Raw genomic sequence first — 20,872 nt, 5'->3', positions numbered from 1 at the left:
CAACCCCCCATCCCAACCTCCCAAAACAACAACAACCAAATTTCCTCCTGTCTCAGTATGATAATACTCATGTGCCCAAACTCAGCAGAGATCCACATCTCCTTTCTAGTTAGGGATGATGGTCTTCTCCCTACCCCTTTCTATCTGGACAACAAGGTCTGACATCCTGCCGTAAAAATGCCTTAATTTCTTGTCTGTGAACTTATCCAGGCTTTAATCTTTGTCCTAGTTTCTCTCAGCTCCCTGGGAGTAATTACTTTTTGGTTTTCTATGTCCATAAGATCTATTGAACTTGACTTTCAGTTTTAACTCCGGATATAGGACATTGGCTATTTTTTAACCTGTTGCTGTCCACTCTCGATCTTTATGACTTCCCAGACCAAAACATTCTTCTCTGGACACCACTCTCTTATATGTATTGTCTTTCTCTATTAGAATGTGTACCTTCATTTGAAGGACCATCTCACTTTTGCACTTATGACAGACCTTGATACATAGCCAATGTATAATGGATGCTTTTTCATCCATCTATCCATCTATCCATCTACCTTCCCCATCAGAAGTATCCAGTTGAAAGAAAGAAACTGAAGCTAGAAAGAAAAACTGAATTGAGAAGAACCAAAGAGCTGCTGTGTCTTGCCTTGTACAGGGAGACTCCACAGGTGTCATTCTCCTCAGGCCCACAGATTTCACCTTCCTTGGCACCAACCATTCCAGCAACACAGCTGTTTTCTTTCAAGTAGGAGATACAGCACTGCTTCTGGGCAATCCTGCAATACACACAGGTCGGGGACAGGGGAGGGGAGGAGCAGGGATGGATGCATTAACTGGAAACCAATAACTCTGATGAAGAAAATGGACATAAATAGTTTCTAGCTCAGTCTCCTATCACATCCTTTTCTTCTCCCCTGGAAACTCTCTGGAAACTGAGTTACATGTTAACCTAACCAAGATTATGTGCAGAGAGGACTCTCTCATTCACTCCATCCCAACTGTAAGAGGCTTAAATAACTACAAGATTTCTTTCCAGGGTGATCAGCTAGTTCTTTGGCAGACTAGGGGTCATAACCTATGAGGCTGCTTTGTGTTCTGGTATAAGGAGCACTCAACTTGAAGACAAGAGTCCAGGATCTAATCTCTTCTCTGTCTCAACTCTGAACAAAAACTTAGAATAATTATCATGTAAACCTTAATTTCCTTTCCTATAAAATTCAGAGAACCTGGTTGTGAGAATTCTCTTCTAGTATATTCCACTATGCTTATATCACTTATTTGTATGCTTCCAAAATCTCCTCAAAATCCTTTGAGGGGAAAATTGTTTACTATTTTGCTGTTGGAAATACTGAAAATCAAAGGAGAGATTAGTAAAATTGAAAGTAAGAAACCATTTCATGAGGAAAAAAAACAAATAAAATAGATAAGCCATTAATTAATTTGATTTTAAAAAGAAAGAAAATCAAATTACCAGTATCAAAAATGAAAAGGGTGAATCCACCACCAATGAAGAGAAAATTAAAGCAATAATTAAAAGTTATTTTGTCCAATTGTGTGCCAATCTTACAATCTAAGAGCAATGGATGAATATTTACCAAAAATATATAAAGTGCTCAGATTAACAGAAGAGGAAAAAGAACACAACCCCATTTTGGAAAATATGCTGTATAAATAGAAGGTATTTTTAATCTTAAAAAACAATTTAATCCTTTGTGATCCTTTCCAATAAATATGCCAAAGCTTCTACCAGGAATCTAGCTCCCTCTTCTTTCTGAGAAAGAGAAGTACATTTTTAAACTGAAAAATAGCAGGTGGTGTGCTTTCATTGAAATACAGCTTTTTGGCTGAAGACCATGAGCTTATAAGGAATAGAAATACCCCACCCCTAGGCAAGCTATTATTAATCCAGGACTGGCTGATGTCAAAGCCAAGGAGGGAGGGAGATGCTGATCCATCATGATCATGACCCAGGAATGTTCCTTTTCCTCAGAGAAAAAGAATGGAGAAGAAAACAAGTCATTGGTCAGGGATGGAGGGTCAGGTTATAGGCTCTAAAGTATCATGACATCCCCAGACATCATCTTTTGGAAAAGCTCAATGGGACCCAAAGAGATTTCTCCTTAGTATTGAAAGTCTTCCTTAAAAGTCATACTCCAGTGGTTCATCATGGCCAGAAAATAGTCCTGAATTCCAGAAGTTTATGTCAACGGTGTATAAGCTTTGGTAGGTTGTACTTCTCTGCAAAAGCTTTAAGGCTAAAACCTGGTTCCAAGCTAGGTTTGTCACCCAAAGACCAACTTAGCTAGTTACAAGGCAGAAGACCAAAAAGTTGATTGCCAGGTAATTTGACCATGTCAATTCAGGAGACCTGGAAGGCTATGTGTGGGATGAAATGTGCTGATGTGCTAAGTACCTCTACCAACAAAATATCAGAGCTTTCAAAGTATTGAAATCCCTATTTGAAGAAAAGATCAATCTTTGGATACCAGACCAATTCAGGATTTTCAGACTGATAAAATTGGCCATCTAGTCTACCTACCTTTATCACATGATGATCTTGTTACAAGGGGATGGGACCTATACAGAACTGGAAGGGATCTTAGAAGTGATAGAAAGTTTATTGAGTAGTGAGATAACATGGTCAGATTTTTGATTTAGGAAGATCAGTCTAACAATTAAGTAGAGAAGTGGGAAAGAGTTGAGGCAAGAATACCATCCAGCTGCCTATTGTAATAGTCCAGATATGAAATGGAAAAAGCCTGTACTAGGGTAGTGACAGCATCAGAAGAAGGAAGCATAAATGAGAGATATTACAAAAGAAAATTTGATAAGATTAGACAAGAAATTGAAAAGAAGAAGCATTCAGGATGATGCCTTTGTAGCTGGAGCAATGACGGTATCTTTGACAGTACGTGGGAAATTGGGAAGAAAGGAGGATTGGGCAGAGGAAGAAAAAGATGATGAATTCCGTTTTATTCACGTTGAATTTAAGATATCTACAGGACAACATAAATTTGTAGTTGACCCAGACAGAATCATTTCATGATTTTCTCCAGTTTCATTCAGCAATGGATTAGTAGCTGTGAAGACATCAGAGATGAGAGGAATGATTTAAGGTTGTAGCTTGACAGGTAAAGAGATCTGTGACAGCATAAGGGGGAAGAGGTCTTGAAGAAAAAGGACAGTGTCCAGTTGAGCTGGTTCACCAAATGATCAAGGCAAGAAAGGGAGAGAAGTCTTATCTGGGCAGGGGTGGTAGCCTATGAAACAATTGAGGGGCCAAGGGATTGAAGGTCACAGAGAGCGGTCACAGAATTTGAAGATGCAGGGACTGCTTCCTTTTTTTCTTTGTATCTTCAGCTCCCAGTACAGTACTTTGCTTAGTAAATGTTTGCTGAAGTACATTGTTGAAATGCTAAAGAAACAAGTCCACACCCAAATTAAGAGTAAACAAACCATGTACACAGACATCAAGGAGACAGGGAGCAATGGTGGAGACTGGAAGGAGCAGGAGATAATCAGGGAAGACTTCAAAAGGAAGAAGTTTGAAGGAAGGCACAGAAACCAGTGAAAATGGTCCCTGAGCAAAGATGGAGGGGAAGAAGAGCCAGGTACAGATGTTGGGTTTGCTTGGAGAGGAGTGTGGGATTATGTTTTAAAAAGACAATGACAAGATGAAGGTTGCAGGAAACCCAAATGAAAAGTCTTTGAGGAGTTAGGGTAGGATGCTCTCCCCCAGGGGGGGAAAAAAAAAACTTCTTAGTCCAGTGGATCATATTTTCCTTATGTCTTCCCTCTTGGTAAAGTTCAAAAACAGCAAAATACTAAACAGGACACCCAGAAAATGCATCATCACTTGCTGGATTGATCCTGTCTTTTCTCTTTAAACCCAAACCAAAGAGCAAAAATTTAATTCAAAAGAAAATACTCTCTAAGAGCCCCCACATTCTCTAAGACTGTAGGGTGCAAAGAAGCTGTGGTATGGCTGGGAGCTCATTACATTGCTGAAATCACAGGTCTGGGTTTTTGTTTTGTTTTCAAATAGGGCAGTAGGGAACCAGAGTGGGTATGTTTATGAGCCAACAAATAACATGGTAAGAACCACACTTGAGAAATGTGATTCAAATGATGGTGGGTTGGAAACAAGAAAGAGAACAGAGTTCATGAGTCTATGTAGGAGAGCACAGATGCAGTCTGGACTGAAGGTGTTAAGAATCTGGATAGCTACAGGCATAGAAATGGAGAACTATAACTAAAAGGCGCGGAGAAAAAAAAGTGTGAGTCCTCAGGATGGAGAGGGACAGACATATCAGTGAGATGTGGAGAAAGAACAAGTCTCAGGACCTGGTGAAGGATTGGAAGTGGAAGCCTCAGAGTTGAAGCAAAGGATTCCCACACTCCCGCTCCCCTTGACCACCCCTCTCCACCCCTCTCTGGATTCCATTCTCCAGAGGAATGGATCACTCTGATTTCTCTGTTGCCTAGGAGACCAGAACAACACATCCATAGCAGCAGCAGCAGCAGCATGGATCACCACCACTGTTTTGGCTTTTGAAAAGGGCGATTTTATTCCACTGAGGTACAGAAGGATGGTATTGAAGCCAGTGCTCAGAGGCATCCTCTAAGCACAAAACTCCTTAAACAATGGGTCAGAACTCCATATAGGGTTGCATAACTGAATGTGGAGGTTGTGGAAAATTTGGCAACAGTAATAAGTTTCAAATAAATTTTAAAAAATCAAGATTAATTTTGTTACATTAAAATAAATATTCACATCCATCTCATTTATATGTGAATTTGCTTTCTTCTTTAATCAATGATATAATTATATGCATGACAAAGAATTATTTTAAAATACATTTTGATTTATTATCAGTAAATGTTTGCTTTGTATATCTATTTTATATACCTCTATATTTGGTGGTACATAAAAACTTCTAGGGCAAAAAGAGATCATGAGTGGAAAAAGTTTAAAAATTTCTGGCCTAACATGACTGCTATGAAAGGAAATGTTATCACTCAAGCCTTGTGACCGTGAAGTTCAGAATCAAGAATTTCCTGTGAATGACCATGATCCTGGATGAATACTATATCTATTTCCTATAGTTTTATCTCATCTAGTCATTCCATTCTGGATACCAAACATTATTTTGTATAGATCGTATATTTACTTACCTATTTACATGTTCTCCTCTTCTCAATCCATAACCCACCCTCAATACAAACAACTGGTCAATTAATATGCATTTATTAAGCACAAGGGACTGGTATGATTCCAGCTTAAGTGCTGGGAATACAAAAAACAAAAGCCCCTTCCCCTAGGAATCTTATAGTCTAACAAATGTTCAAGTAAATACAGAATATATGCAAAATAAATACTGGGTAGTTTTGGGAAGGAAGACACTAGCAACTAGGAGGGTGCTAAAGTCAGATTTGTTTTCTTCTTTGTATTCCCAGTGTCCAGGATAATGAAGATAAGAGGCATTTAAAGTTGATTAAATTAAATTTAACTAAACAAAGATACATCAATCCATGGATCTTGGAATCTTTGAAAATGACTATTGTTTCTGCCTGTTCATCCCTAGTCAACCCCAAACCTTTCCCTTCCAACTCCTTTATGTAGAATGGACACTACTCAATCGAGAGAATGGTGTTCTCAAGCATAGTATGCAGTAGAATAAGTGGAATAATTGTGCAATGATCTTTGAAGCTTGGGGGGACAGAGAGGTAGGGAGGATAGAGTACTGGGCCTGGACAGGAAGAGCTGGAGTTCAAATTCTACCACTAACATGAGGTGTGACATTGGGTAAGTCACTTAACTTATTTCATTTTTTTCAACTGTAAAATGGGAATGACAATAGTATCCACATCTAGAATTATCGCAAAAATCAAATGAGATAATATTTGGAAAGCACTTAGCACAGTGCCTAGCAAATAGAAGGTATTTAATAAATCAATCCATCCTTTGTTCTTTTACTCCCTTTCTTCCCTCCCTCTTTTCCTTCCTTCTTTCTTTTCTTCCTTTTGTCTATCCTTTCCTTTCTTCCTTCCTTTACTCCTTTCTTCTTTCTTTCCTTCCTTCCCTCCCTTCCTCTTTCCCTTTCTCCCTTTCTTCCTTCCCTCCCTCCCTCCTTCCTTCCCACTCTCTCTCATTCCTTCTTGCCTTTTCTTTATTAATTACATTTGTCTTTTGTTTTTATCTCCATTTTACAGTTGAGAAAACTCAGGCAAACAGGTAAAGTCATTTTTACATAGTCCCACTGGTTGGACTTGAACTCAGGTCTTCCTGACTTTGTGCTCAGTATTTAATTCACTGAGCTACCTACATGCCATCCAGCAGCTTTTCATAGCACTATGCTGCTTCCCCAACCACTAAAATGACATTGAACATCATTTTAAAAGTTCCATTGAAATCTAACTGAAAAGATCTGACTAAAGGCAAAAAGTGCCAATAAGAAAGAGGTCTCTGCCTTACCTGCAGACATCACCATCAGCCCCACTCACAGGTATCTCTGTGCATTCAGCATTGTCAATGGCCCACTGTTGTCCAGCTGCACAACACGTCTCTATCAGGTCTTTGGTAGAACCTGAAGAAAAAAAGAGAAGAAAGGTTGGGTTGGGAACCTCTCTTCATGTTCTTCAATCATAGCCACTGAAGCAGAACCAGAAAAAAAAAACAAAACAGGCAAATAAGGACATTTCAAAAAGTGGAAGACTAATTCCCTTTGTAGAATGCCCTTCTGAATTCTGGAAAGACCTTTTGCAAACCAAGGAACCTTTAGTACTAAAGTAATCTTTCAGCATGAGAAAGTTACAAAGAACATAGGGATTCTGTCTCCTGGAATTCCTTCCTGGGAATCATCCATTTTCAGACTAAGAGGAACTTCATATAATACAGAATTACAAGTGGTTCACAGTTCTATAGATATATGTGTAAGAAGGACTGCCCAGTGCAGAAATATTTCATTTTCCATGAGCTCTGCTTTTGAATTCTGTTTTATTTTCCATGACTAAAATTTTTCTTCTTTGTGGATTGTATGCTTGTAAAGAAATTTTAAGGTCATCTTCTCTAAATTACAATCATATATTAAAATCTTCTGGGTGAAAGGTATGAGCCAGAGATGGAGGAAATCCCCCAAAGGGTATGTGGACTATCCCTATCATGAGAGGGTCTCTGATAAAGATTCCACAATTATCTGTGTATATTTTATGTAAGATTTCCCATCATAGTCTCATGCCATTTCCCTCAACCAGCTAATAGCTCCTTAGCTTAAGGGATTATGTTTTACAAATCCATATAACTCACAATGGGAACTTTAATCACTTATTCAATCAATGAAGCAATAATAAAGCAAATCTTACAGTATATACTTTTTACCCCATTATCCTCCCTATTGTTTTCTCTCTTCCCATCTTCTAGACCCCTCAGGCCTGTGAATGATAGTTCACTGGGTGGGGGAGGGGGTGAGTCTAGGTATTCATCTCTGCCCAACAGTCTATATAAAACAATATCATGGTATCCCCTACAACAACCACTGTTTCTAAACCTTCTATATTATTTATACATACCCAACTCTTTTAGGAAATGGGAAAATCCCAAGAAAATAAGGGGAGATCAGAAATGTCTTCAAATCTAATTCCTAACAAATTTCCCAGTATCAACATATATTCAGTCCTGACTCCTAAACATTCTCTCCCTATTCCGTCCTGAACAATCAATCAATAACTGTTATTAAGCCTATACCACATGACAGGAACCATTCTGGGTGCTGGGGATATAGAAATAAAACAAAACAGCTCACAAACTTTACATCCTATCAGGAAAAAAACACAAATAAAAAAAGCAGATGTAAACTATATGCAAAGTAAAAACCAGTTAATTTCAATAAGGGGAAGGGAAGGTACTAGCAAATGTAGGTACGTGTGTGGGAGCAGGAACAGGAAGTAGAGTAGGAAGGGCTTCGTGGAAGAGATGGTACTTTAGGTGGGATCTTACAAAAGGCTTTGCATACCTCCCCAAGCTTCTGTTTCTTTATCCATAAAAATGCAGAGGTTAAATTTGATGATTTCTAAAGATCTTTCCAACTCTAAATCTATCATCCTCTGGTCCTTTTCAGACCGAAATCTATAAAAGTCTGAATCTATGAAGTTACAGAGCTTACATGGCTCCAATGTAGATGACATAGTTAGGGAAGGTCAAGACATGGAAGTGAGAGAGAGATACATCCCAAGGCTTGTGAAATAGTGTCAAGAAGCTTGAGGATGAGAAAATTAAAATGTCAGCTCATTTGGCTGTGTGGAAGAAGGGAATTTATAAGACCTGCAGAGGAATGCCAAATGTTCAAAATGATGATTCTGGTACTCTACCAGATCCTCCATTGGCAAGGTACGTTCAGGAGACTCCACCACTAAGGCAAGAATATGAACTAAAAGTATGTTAGAAAGATTTCCAGTGATCAGTGTTAAAACAAAAAAAGGGGTCTCATGATAACTCTCAATTTCCCAAGGCATCTGCTAAGCCGGTGTTCCCCTAGAATAGTTTTATTAATCAAAACTTGACAATAAACAGAAAGGAAGGTGAAAACAGAGAAAAAACTAAACATGACACAGCCAGAAAGAGACAGAAACAGAGAGAGAATAAAGAAGGATGTTGGCCACACGTGAATTCTGCATGAGTTAGGACAGCTAGAAGAAAGTGTTTTGGCAATGGCCAAGGTCCCACCCGGATCTCCAGAACTGTCACAAAATGAGTCACTCCCCATCTGTAAGGGAGGAATTCTGGCAATGGGTTGGATTAAAGAGTGTACGTCACTCTGTTGTGATCATTTAGGAATGTGGTCTTAGAAAATCATTAGGAACAAACAAAATGAGGCCCAGGAAAACACCCCCTAAAAGTCTGGGGAATGAAAATCAGGGTTAGCCTCCCTGGCAGGAGGACCCAGGACTGCCTGCCGGTCTTGTGAATGGATCTTTATCTCTTCCGAGCTCAGTCTTGGCTTGTAGGGCTGAAAAGAAACTCCTACAAATGCGAGACTTGAGACCATTCACTGTGGCCCAAGGGACATTAGCTGATTGGTAAGAATGTTTTTGCTTTACCCTTTCCACCCCCCATAATGCATATCTGTTAACATCTCCCATCTTTTTACATCTGGGGACTCATTTCTTCTCAAAAGACTGTCTGTGAGGAAATCCTGATTCCCACTACAACAAGATTAAATACTTCTGACCTGCTTCCAAATCCTACATCATCAGATTCTCATTCTGGCTATCGACCAACCAAGTATTTTAAAGCATGAACTATGTGCTGGACACTGTGATGCCCTGGGGTATAAAAATAAAATCCCTAAGGCCTAAATCTATGATATTCTTCTTCTAGGAAGCCTCAGAAACTTAATTGGCTCCAAAGATGACATCACTAGGGAAAGCTTCATGAAGCTTGAGCTGGCTATAAAAGAATTTGTAGTTGTCTGACAAATTAAGATGAGGAGAGTGTTATGGACAAGGGGAATGTGAGCTAAGCTGGAGAGGTGGAGTGAGCTTGACTTTGGGCTACAGGTGGAGAACCAATCTCCGTTCCCTGCCACCCTTGGCTTTCCAAGGGCTGCATCTTAACTGGAGTGATAATGCTGAGTGCAAGCTAAGGATTGACCAGTGATGCCATGACTTCCTTTTGAACAACAGAATTCATAAACAACAGTAGGGGAAACCCTATTTGGAAAGTCTGAGGGGTGTTTTCTATAGAAAGAGCACTGGATTCATAAGTTGGACAGCTTTGGTTTGAATTCTGCCTAAGGTTCTACGGAACCTGTGTGACTTTGAGCAAAATGAGTGGGTTGGAATTACTGGCTTCTGGTTCTAGATTTAGGCTACTTTGAGGAGGAATTCAGTTTTCAGATCATTTCTCTTTTGTACACAGTGAAAATGTTCCTCAATCCACCTCCTCATTGGTAGAGGATGTTCCGAGCCCAATTCAATATCGGGAAAATTCCACATGATTTTCATCATTCCTTTCACACCCCCTCATTTCCCCTTTTCAAACAAATGAATGAAAGGCTTTCCTTTCAACCTAAAAGCTGTCCACCCCTTTTGATAATGCTGTTCAGCCAGCCTCCAAGCACAGGTGCCCCCACATGATGGAGAAAATTCACCAGTAGAGGAACCAAGCTTTTAATGTCAAATTCCCAGGAGCCAGAAACAAAGAGTGAATTCTGGCTGGGATGAAAGCCCGGACGTGAAAATGACGAAAAAAAAAAATTACCTTGGCAGAATCATCCAAAAGTTCTAGAGAATAGCCACCCCCGCCATTTTTTTCCCTTTCCTTTTTCTCTAACTCATTCAGTTCCGCTATAACACTCCACCAGGGGCTATGCTAAGTACACACATGTATTTGACCTTCCTTATCTCTCTCTGGAGAACTTTCATTAAGCCCACTCAGGGCAGGATGTGAGTGCCAGATTTTGTTATTCAGAGCTTACACTTGAAGCAGTTTATCTCCCATGTCAAGAAACTCATTTTGGCTGGGTAGAAATAAAGAAGAAGGTTAAAGTGACTTCATTATGCTGCTGAGACTGGCTGCCTTAGTAGGGAGTAAAAATTCACAGTGACCGCCAAGGACTCTGTCCTTGGAACTGATAGACTAACAACAAGGAAAGTAACAGGCAGGGCTTATGACTGTAAAATATGCTGCAGGATGGCAGATCCTTTACCAGAGGTATGAGCCTGACCTGAAGCAGTATTCATCATTTGTGAGTCTTGACAACTTGAGAGAAGTTTGCTAAGCAGCCTGAATTTGGGACCCGGAACTGCAATCTCCAACGAAAGAGGTTAATATCTTTCCCTCAGGAATTGGGGGTGGAAGGAGCTAAAATGGGATTTGGGGGGGGGAGCTCTGAGATTACCAGCACCTACCTATCTCTTCAGATTCCAGTGGAAAGGTAACAAAATATAAAGACAACTGAGGAAAAAAATATGTCCTCCTCTGCTGACAGTTAAAGGTCAATTAGGATGGGGGCTCAACATTAAAATTGGTTTTCCTCCAAGAGGTCAAAAAGAAGTCTATGGGCCTTTTAGCACTGACTATAGATGAAATCTATAAACTGTTTCTAGATATCAAGGACAAAGGAGCTTCTGACCTTTAGGGATTGGGTACAATGTGTCAACAGAAAGATCCATGGGAAAAGTGCTTGATTTAAAATTATAAAATCTCACAGTTGGACAGGACTTCAGTGGCCAACTGGTATAAATAAGACCTAAGTAAGAATTCCCTTTCCAGCATCTCTGATAAATTTGTCGATTCACATTTTGCTTGAAAATTCCAGAGAGGGAGAAGGGAACATCTCCAGAAGCAGCTCATTACACACTGGGAAAGCTCAGCTATTTGGGAAGTTTTTCCTGACAACATGCCTAAATTTGGCTCTGTCACTTACACCAAATACCCTACTTCTAAACTCTGGAGATAAGCAGAGCAGACTTATGTCTGTCCTTCTAAGGAACAAACCTTTAGATGATTGATGATAAATCTTTACATCCTTCTAAAGTTGTCTCAGACTAAACATCCTCCCCCTCCCCCAGTTCCTTCAATCAATTCTCATAAGTTCTTCAACATTCTGATTTCCTGTTCTAGACTTGGTCCAGGTTATCAGGGTCTTTCCTAAAATGAGATGCCTAAAGCTGATCACAATATCCCAGTTTCTGAGCAGAAGAGCTAAGTTCATCCTATCTCTGATGTTAACCAGCTGGCAATGATATGACCTTTCTGTACCTTCAATCTCACATCTATCAAATGGCAAAAGACATGGTGGTTCACAATCACTCAAAAGACATTAGGAGAATGGAAAGAGGGTTACATTATCATACATAGAAAACCTAAAGATAGCAATAATTTAAAAAAAAACATAAAATACCTACTATGTGCTAGACACTGTAGTTACAAAGACAAAAATGAATAGTTCCTGTCCTAAAGAAGGACCTTCTATTGGAGGAAATATACATATGTATGTACATATGTATATATGTATTCTGCATATATATGCAGAAAATTTAAGGTCAAGCCCTCATCATCTCTTCCTTGAGGAAGAAATGCATCTATCTATCTATCATTTAAAGACAGTGGTACAGTGGATAGAGAACTGGGCCTGGATCAGAAAGATCTGAATTCAAATCTGTCCTCAGATACCTACTAGCTGTGGGACCCTGGATAAACCACCTGATCTCTGTCTTCCTCAATTTCCTCATCTGTAAATTGGGGATAATAATAACATCTCCCAGGGTTGTTTGGAGGATCAAATGAAATAATAATTATGATGCACTTAGCACAATGTCTAGAACATAGTAAAAACTATGTCTGCTGTTCTTGTTGCTGCTGCTAATTGTGGAAAGGGGCAATAAGTACCAGCAACAGAGGGTATGATGCTAGGCTTCATATGTGAGGTGGAGCTGGGATGATAAATGGCTTAAACATTTATGTATAAAAAAGAATTGAGAAAGGAACTGTCTATAGAGATTAATGCATACTAAAGGAAAAGACCCCAAAGACTAAGATAAGAAAAAGAATGAAAATTTCACTTTATTGTGTTTACAAGGAACTGATATGAGTGATTCCTTCCATTTGTGTGTGTGTGTGTATTTTTTTTGTTTGTTTTGTTCCATTTGTTGGTGGTAGAGAATAGAATGGTAAATATGCTCCTTATCAGAAGACCTTTTATGACAAAATAAGATAAAAGACTGTAGGGGGGGAAATGAGATAATGAATAACAAAGCACTGAGAACCCTTGAAAGTACTTACTAATGACAGACTACTTTTCTGGATATTGGTGGAAAGAGACCTCACAGGTCAAGTAGCCCAGCTTGTGACTCAACAGAAGTTCCCTCTGTAAGGAGCCTCATTAATGGTCATTCACCTGAAGACCTCCAGAAATGGGGACCAACCAGCTTTCCTCAGGCAGCTCAACCTGCTTTTTTTTTTTTTAATAAAACTTTTTATTTTCAAAACATATGCAGGGATAATTTGACAACATTGACCCTTGCACAGCCTTGCATTTCAGATTTTCTCCTCCTTCCCCCCACCTCCTCCCCTAGATGGCAAGCAATTCAATATATGTTAAACATGTTGAAATAGATGTTAAATCCAAAACGTATAAACATATTTATACAATTCTCTTGCTGCACAAGAAAAATCAGATTAAAAAAAGAAAGCAAAGGAGTAAGAAAACAAAATGAAAGCAAACAACAAAAAGAGTGAGAATGTTATGTGGTGATCCACATTCAGTTTCCACAGATCTCTCTATGCTATAGATGGCTCTCTTCATCACAAGATCATTAGAACTCGCACCTATCATCTTGATGTGGGAAAAATTCCAATCTTTGATTCCCAACCCCCCTAGTTAATGTAAATTACCCTTTGACTCACAAATCCTGGTCCCTTTGAATTCCAGTAGAAGATCCGGACCTGTCCCAGCCCCACCTGGAGCTGAGCCAACTTTGGGGCTACACCCCAAAGCCCCTCGAGCTAAGTCTCCTACTTAAAAGGGCCATGCTGGGAACCCCTCTTTGCAGAGATTCCAAACATGGTAGCCATGTGAGGACCCTCTGTCCACTGGACCCTCTGTCCAGTGCCCTCCTTGTCTCTATCTTCACCTATCTCCTACTTCTAAACTCAATAATAAACCTCTTTTATTAATCTAGCTCTCCGGGCCAATAAATGCTTTTATTGGGAATTCCGCGCCGCTACTAGACCTCGTATACCGCCATATCCTTGTGCCGAATCCAAGGGGGTTGCAGGGGAACTCTGACTCTCTGTACCCCAAACCTGCCACTAGACCTTAACTAAACCCTAATTTCATTTAGGTACCCCAAATCTAGACCTCAACATTTGGTAAACCTCAACAATCTCATTGTTGGAAAGAATCACATTCATCGAATTAATAGCTCAACCTACTTTAGGCAGCTCTTTGTGGTTTAGAGTTTTTTTCCTTATCATGAGTCAAGATCTGCCCCTCTGAAACTCCTTCCCTTTATACAAAGCTCCCAATGTGGCCCTCTGGGGCTAAGTAGACTAAGTCTGATCTCTTATGGCATCCCTTAAAATACCCCAAAGTCTATATCCCTTTCTAGTCCATCTCTTCTCAGTTCCATGCAATTTCATTCAACAATCCTACTATGATATGCCAATTTAATTAAGGACTGACTATACCCAGGCATTGGAATCCAAGGATAAAAAGACAAAAGATGGATTAGCCTTTGTCTCAGGGGATTTACAGTGGTCCTGTGGTGAGACTGGAGTTGGGGTAGGGTAGAGAAAAAATGTGTTCACAGATAAGAAAATACAAATTATATATAAAATAAAATTTCAGGATGAATACTGGGCTATGAAGAGGAGGGAGCTAGGGATTCCAAAAAGTGGAGATGAGCAGAGAGGGTATTGCAGACACGGGGAACAGACTGCCTCTGAGAAGGGGCATAGGCAAGAGCAGAATATTATGTATGGGAAACAAGACATGGGTCCGTTAAAATGTATTCTTCAGGAGGGTTAGTGACAATGAAAACTTTCTGAAAGATAATAAGATGGGCTTCAAATGCCAAATAAATTTGTATTTTGTCCTCAAGGAAGCTACTGAGGCTTTCTGAGCAGGGGAATAACAGGATGATCTGCTTTTCAGACATAGCTACTTAATTGTTTGGAGGATGTCTTGAATGAAATGGGGCAAGAAGGTCAATACTGCAGTAGTTCAGGAAAGAGATGGTAAGGGGCTGATCTTAAGTTTTCCTTACCTGCTCCTTGTATGAGAAGGTCCGCAGGCCTCCCTCACTATCATTCATTGATAGTCTCCAATTAATCTTATTTGTCTTTTCGTACATAGTTGTTTGTATAGTAGCACATAGTAGGTACTTATTAAAAGTGTATTGACTGATGTTACAAATCTCAGGGCAGCCAGGTGGTGCAATGGATGGAGCATCAGACCTGGAGTCAAAAACACTGATCTTCCTGAGTTCAAATTTGGCTTCAGACCATACAGACCTTATATAGTAGCTGTGTGACATTATGTGCCTCAATTTCTTCATCTCTAAAATTGATCTAGAGAAGGAAATGGCAAACCAGTCCAGTATCTCAACCAAGAAAATCCCAACCAAATAGGTCAACAAAGAGTTGGACACAACTGAAAAAAATTGAGCACTCAAATCCAAATCACCCTCACTTTTGTCCTAAATGCCAGGCTCAAAATTGATCCTAATACTCTAAATGTAGGCAGACCAAGACATAGAAGTCAAAAATAAGATGCCATCATTTTCCTTCTGGCCTTTTCCTACATTCCACTCTCAACACAGACAGTGGTCAGAAAAAGGATGAAGCTTTGGCCAGCTACCTCCACTGAAAACTAGCTCCTGCCAACCCATGCTGACGGGGCCACTGGCTGCTGAGACTAGCACTGAAGCAGCCTGGGAGGCGAGGGTGAGGCAAAATGAGTTCCTGCAATTATTCCCAAAGTTTCCAGTTCTAAAACTGTAAAATTGTTCCTGGAAAGGCCTGGATCTCAGGTTTGACCATGTAGCAGGTTTGCACCTGGACTCTATTCAAATGGGATGTTTGATTGATAGCTTCTGAATAGCAGGGGAAGTAAACTGCTTAGTATTCTGTAAACAGACTTAGTGAATGAATGGGGCTATAGGCATTTGAAGTACCAGTGTATGAGAATGTCAGCATCTCCGGGGGTTCAAACTGACCTTTTGCCTTTCCTTCCCTCCCCACAGGATATTTAGGTCACTTATTGCTTTTTATTGGGATTGTAAAGATTCTAAATGGAATGGGGGGGGGGGAGGAGAAGAAATGTAAATTTGGCAGCCTTTGCTGGCTTCCTCCCTATCCCTTTCTCATTTAATCCCATAATCCCTGCTGGTACAAGGGCTAAAGGAGGCTGATAATAGAGATCTCAAGTTTTTCCTGGCAATGAAGAGAGCCCAGAGCTAGCGGGGGCAAGCTGTGCTCGGGTCCACCACCACATCTCCCTTCTTTGTCCTTCTCTGAGACACGTGGGGACTCAGTTAGTCAGGACCACCCCAGCATCCCAGCCTCCTTTCACTATCGCTAACTGACAGCTAAAAGCTTGTGTTCCTGCTCTCTGTCTTGCGTACCCTAAGTATGACTTGGTCCTGTGTCCCTCTGAAAAGCACTGTCAGGCGGAGGAGTTGACATTTCAAGGTGCTGCGTCAGGGACCCAGCGGTTCCTTCAGTTGTGACTCATCACAACAGAAGCGACTAGAACAATCATCAGTGCCAGCCCCCTCATGTTAGAGATGGGGAAAATCAGGATCATCTCCTGAGTGCACCTGCCCACGTGTGCTGGCAATGCTACCAAGACAGCAGGTCAATCAAGGGGGAAGGGAAGGGAGAGAGGAAAAAAAAATCAATCAATATTTATTAAATGCCCACTATGTGCTAATCACTCTCCCCCCATACACTTTTTCCAATAGTATTTTATCTTTCCAAATACAAATGAAGATAGTCTTCAACATCCATTTTTGTAAGTTTGTGTTCCAAATTTTTCTCCCTCTCTTCCTTTCTTCCCCCCCCTCCCTAAAACAACAAGCAAAAGATTCATTTTTGTTAAACTTTGTGTTTCACATTTTTCTCCTTTTCTTCCTTTCCTCCTCCTCTCCCTAAGATAGCTATCTGCTATAGGTTAAATATATAAGCACTTTTAAAAATCCACAAATACCATTTTTGATCACCACAATATATGTTAAATATGTAAGCACTTTTAAAAAAACAAATAGAATTTTTGTTTTGCAAAATAGGTGCTCTTATTATCACTATTTTACATTTAAGGAAATTGAGGGAAACAGCTGTTAAATTACTGGTCCAGGATCACACATAAGTTTCTGATAAGTTTCTAAAGCTGAATTTGAACTCAGGTCTTCCTAACTCTAAGTGCAGACTTAAGAATTGATCACTTTGGCTCACTGGACATTTCCTGTATTCTTTTGGGGTGCCAATCCATTCTTGATCCTAAAATCATACATTTAGAGTAGCAAGCACCCTCACAAGCTATTTCTCATTTTATAGTTGAGAAAACTAAGGCATGATTTGCTCGCAGTCACATGGGTAGCATGTGTTAGGATTGAGATTTGAACCCAGGTCCTCTGTCTCTAGAACTAGCATCCTTGCTGTTGTATTATACGTGCTAAAATGGAAAGCACATTATCCCAGGAGTTGAGACCTTATGTCTAGAATCACAAAACAGATTAGTACCTCAGTCCTATTTTTACAGGTCTTCTGAGTCTTAACCTAATGCTTTTCATTAACTCACGTGTTCTTAGGAATAAAAAATGATTTAAAGTCCACAAAAATGTAGCCATGGTTCAGTTAAGACCCACTTCCTTCCCTCATAGTGTTTGTAGTTTAGTAAGGGGCTACTAGACTCCATTGCACAGCGAGTTTAAGTCAAATTAAGTCAATAAATGTTGATGAAGCTCTTACTATGTGCTAAGCTGGGAATACAGACACTTCCTGCCCTCAAGAATTTTATCTTTTAATATTCTAATAGGGAAGACATCCTATAAAAATAAGCTGAAAGGGATGGGGGAAATCCCTAGTGAAGGAAGGAGGGGGCACAGTGGAAAAAGAAGTTCAGCAAGTCATGAATGATGCCTGAAAAAGAATGAAGGAGTGAATATGATTGGCTGGCACCCATCTGTAACATTAAGGAATATATAGCAATTCAATAGGCAAAGATGCTAAACATCCCAGACCTAGAAAACACTGTGAGCAAAGGCCTTTGGAATCACAATCTAAAAGATCATATGCATCAAATGACCTGATTCACTTGGGCCCATTGGGCTTCTTGCTACTTCAGATCTCAATATGGTTCAGAATTGGCTGTCTCCAAGTTAATTTTTTTGCCCATCTGTTTGTTTTTAATTAGCTATTCCAGAATCTTTCCAGGTTTGGAAGTTGGGCTCAGATGGCATTAATTCCTGGGTACCTCCTGATGTTCTTTTTGAGACACAGTCTAAAACCAGACTCCAATATTTTTCTCTTTTCCAGGCACCTGGGATCTGGCCAGTCTTTTCTGAGCTCTCAGTTTCTTCTCTTGAAGTAATGCATGAAAATTAAGCTAGATGGAGGCCTCCTTCTACCTTCTCATTAGAAGTTAAAAATGCAGAAAACCAGAAGAAAAAATGCACATGTAAGTTTTCTATCTCCTTTAAAACACTCACCAGGTTGCAGATCTCCCAGTTAATTTACATGATTATAATAACTTAGAGGTATAAGGATGAACTTGATGGTCCTTCCCTGAACCGTAAAAAGTATCCCACCTGCCAAGAAACTTAAGACATTTAAAGCTTTCCACAATTTGGTCCCCACCTCCTTTTGAAATGTTTTTTCCCACAGCTCCCTGGGCTTCAGCCAAACTGGATAGTCCCCATCTGTACCCTGGGATTTTCTGTCTCTTTGCCTTGATGGATCTATTCCAGGCAAAGAGTTTCCCTCTGTCTGGCAGAGGCTCCTTCCTACTCATCTCTGCTAAAGTTCAATTTTATTCAATTCAACAATTATTTATTAAGTACTTACTGAATGTACAAGGCTGAATGGTACAAGTAATAAATATTAGAAATGGGATTTAAATTCATGTCTTCACACTCCAAAGCCATTGCTCTTCCCATTGTACTGTGTTTCCTCCCTAAAATACCTTCAGGGCAGGCACCATGTTTTATTCTTCCTATCTTCTACCATGCTTCTTACCATCAGACTTGGTGCATAGTAGGGACTTGAGAAAGGGACACTTAATGAGTGAATAGAACACATCTAATACGTCAACATCCCATACAGTGTGTTTTAAACTTAAAAAGTATGGTGGAGAAAGAAGATTATATGTATAAACACACACATGTATGTGTGTATTTTTTTAAGTTGTCACTATAAAGAGTACTTTCAAAGAAGGACGAAGAATTGTAGCTAAGACAAGAAATTCATAGGAGATAAAATCCAAGACAGATACTATAGCAAAACCCAAGACTTCAACTACCCATACACAAATATCCACAAATGAGAAACTAGAGAGTCTAATATAAGGGGACAAAGTTGTTTTCATAGGTTTCAGACAGTGGGATAAAATCCATGATTAGACTATGGCTCGAGATAGTTATATTATTCAAAAGAATATAAGATATAAGGCCAGATAAAAGAGTGTATGAAGCTCTGAGATACCACTACACACCTGAAAGAATGGCTAGAATGACAGGGAAAGATAATGTGGAATGTTGGAGGGGGTGTGGAAAAACAGGGACACTAATACATTGTTGGTGGAATTGTGAATACATCCAACCATTCTGGAGAGCGATTTGGAACTATGCTCAAAAAGTTATCAAACTGTACATACCCTTTGATCCAGCAGTGTTACTACTGGGCTTATACCCCAAAGAGATCTTAAAGGAGGGAAAGGGACCTGTATGTGCACAAATGTTTGTGGCAGCCTTCTTTGTAGTGGCTAGAAACTGGAAACTGAGTAGATGTCCATCAATTGAAGAATGGCTGAGTAAATTGTGGTATAGGAATATTATGGAATATTATTGTTCTGTAAGAAATGACCAGCAGGATGATTTCAGAAAGGCCTGGAGAGACTTACGCAAACTGATGCTGAGTGAAATGAGCAGGGCCAGGAGATCATTATATACTTCAACAATACTATATGATGAGCAATTCTGATGGACCTGGCCATCCTAAGCAGTGAGATGAACCAAATCAGTTCTAATAGAGCAGTAATGAACTGAACCAGCTACACCCAGCGAAAGAACTCTGGGAGATGACTAAGAACCATTACATTGAATTCCCAATCCCTGTATTTTTGCCTGCCTGCATTTTTGATTTCCTTCACAGGCTAATTGTACACTATTTCAGAGTCTAATTCTTTTTGTACAGCAAAATAATGGTTTGGACATGTATACTTATTTTGTATTTAATTTATACTTTAATATATTTAACATGTATTGGTCAACCTGCCATCGGGGGGGAGAGGATGGGGGGAAGGAGGAGAAAAATTGGAACAAAAGGTTTGGCAATTGTCAGTGCTGTAAAATTACTCATGCATATAACTTGTAAATAAAAAGCTATTAAAAAAAGAATGTATGAAGGTGGGGTAGGGATAGATAGCATTTTATATAGAGAAGTGGGGAAATTCAGGGACCAGAGAAGGGGAACATGATGGCAAGTATTTGGGTAAAGGTCAAAGGAGAGATAATCAGAAGGGATTTTTATCACTGGAGTATACTGCAGACAACTTAGAAGGAGGAGTTTTAGAAATTGAGCACAAGTCTGACACAGAGGCATAATTTAATTATAATAAAGGACTTTAGTTTTGCAGACATCTTCTGGTCCTATTTTTTTTCTGTCCATATAAGACTATCCAATAACTTCCTGACTTGCCTTAGCAATAATTTCATCCTACATAAGGTGGATGATTCAGCAAAGAGAATTTTTTTTCCTGTATTTAATCCCTCACTGACAGGGAAGAAATGGTAACTAGAGTCAAATGTTGGTAACTTTAAGAGAAAGTAGCCATTCCATCTTATAGTATGTAACAGAAAAGGGGAAGAAATACACTATAATTTTGGCATGCACCTTAGCTTTTGAGAAAGCAGATTTCAAAGGGTTCAGGGGAAAAAACAGGATCCCATAAACACATAGTTCAAGGGAAGTCAGTTCAGGAGAGATGAGAGATGCCCAAGAATGAAATTCTGAAGAGCATTCTGAAGAATTATGAAAGGAAAAAATACATTTGTCTGAAAAGATCCATGTGGATGCACAGGGAACTCACCAATCAGCATAGGTTTTTAAATAAAAATGTAGAAAAAAATGGAAGCAAGGCCAGTAACTGGAGATGAA

The 20,872-nt window shown here is 39.6% G+C and overlaps 1 protein-coding gene across 2 annotated transcripts in view; it reads right to left on the bottom strand.

Annotated features, from left to right (window-relative positions):
- The window catches only part of FBLN2 (fibulin 2), a 206,034-nt gene that overhangs the window by 56,037 nt on the left and 129,125 nt on the right, over positions 1–20,872 (bottom strand). For both annotated transcript variants that reach the window (XM_031956699.1, XM_031956704.1), the window contains 2 exons: positions 6,470–6,581; positions 641–770 (listed from right to left, as the gene is read on the bottom strand). In XM_031956699.1, the coding sequence (XP_031812559.1) occupies positions 641–770; positions 6,470–6,581 (242 nt within the window). The remainder of the gene's footprint in view (positions 1–640; positions 771–6,469; positions 6,582–20,872) is intronic.

Source organism: Sarcophilus harrisii, chromosome 1 (assembly GCF_902635505.1).
Source record: "Sarcophilus harrisii chromosome 1, mSarHar1.11, whole genome shotgun sequence".
In the NCBI taxonomy this organism is placed as follows: Eukaryota; Metazoa; Chordata; class Mammalia; order Dasyuromorphia; family Dasyuridae; genus Sarcophilus; species Sarcophilus harrisii.
Note: the sequence above shows the minus strand (reverse complement) of the source record. Positions and strands in the feature narration are given on the sequence as shown.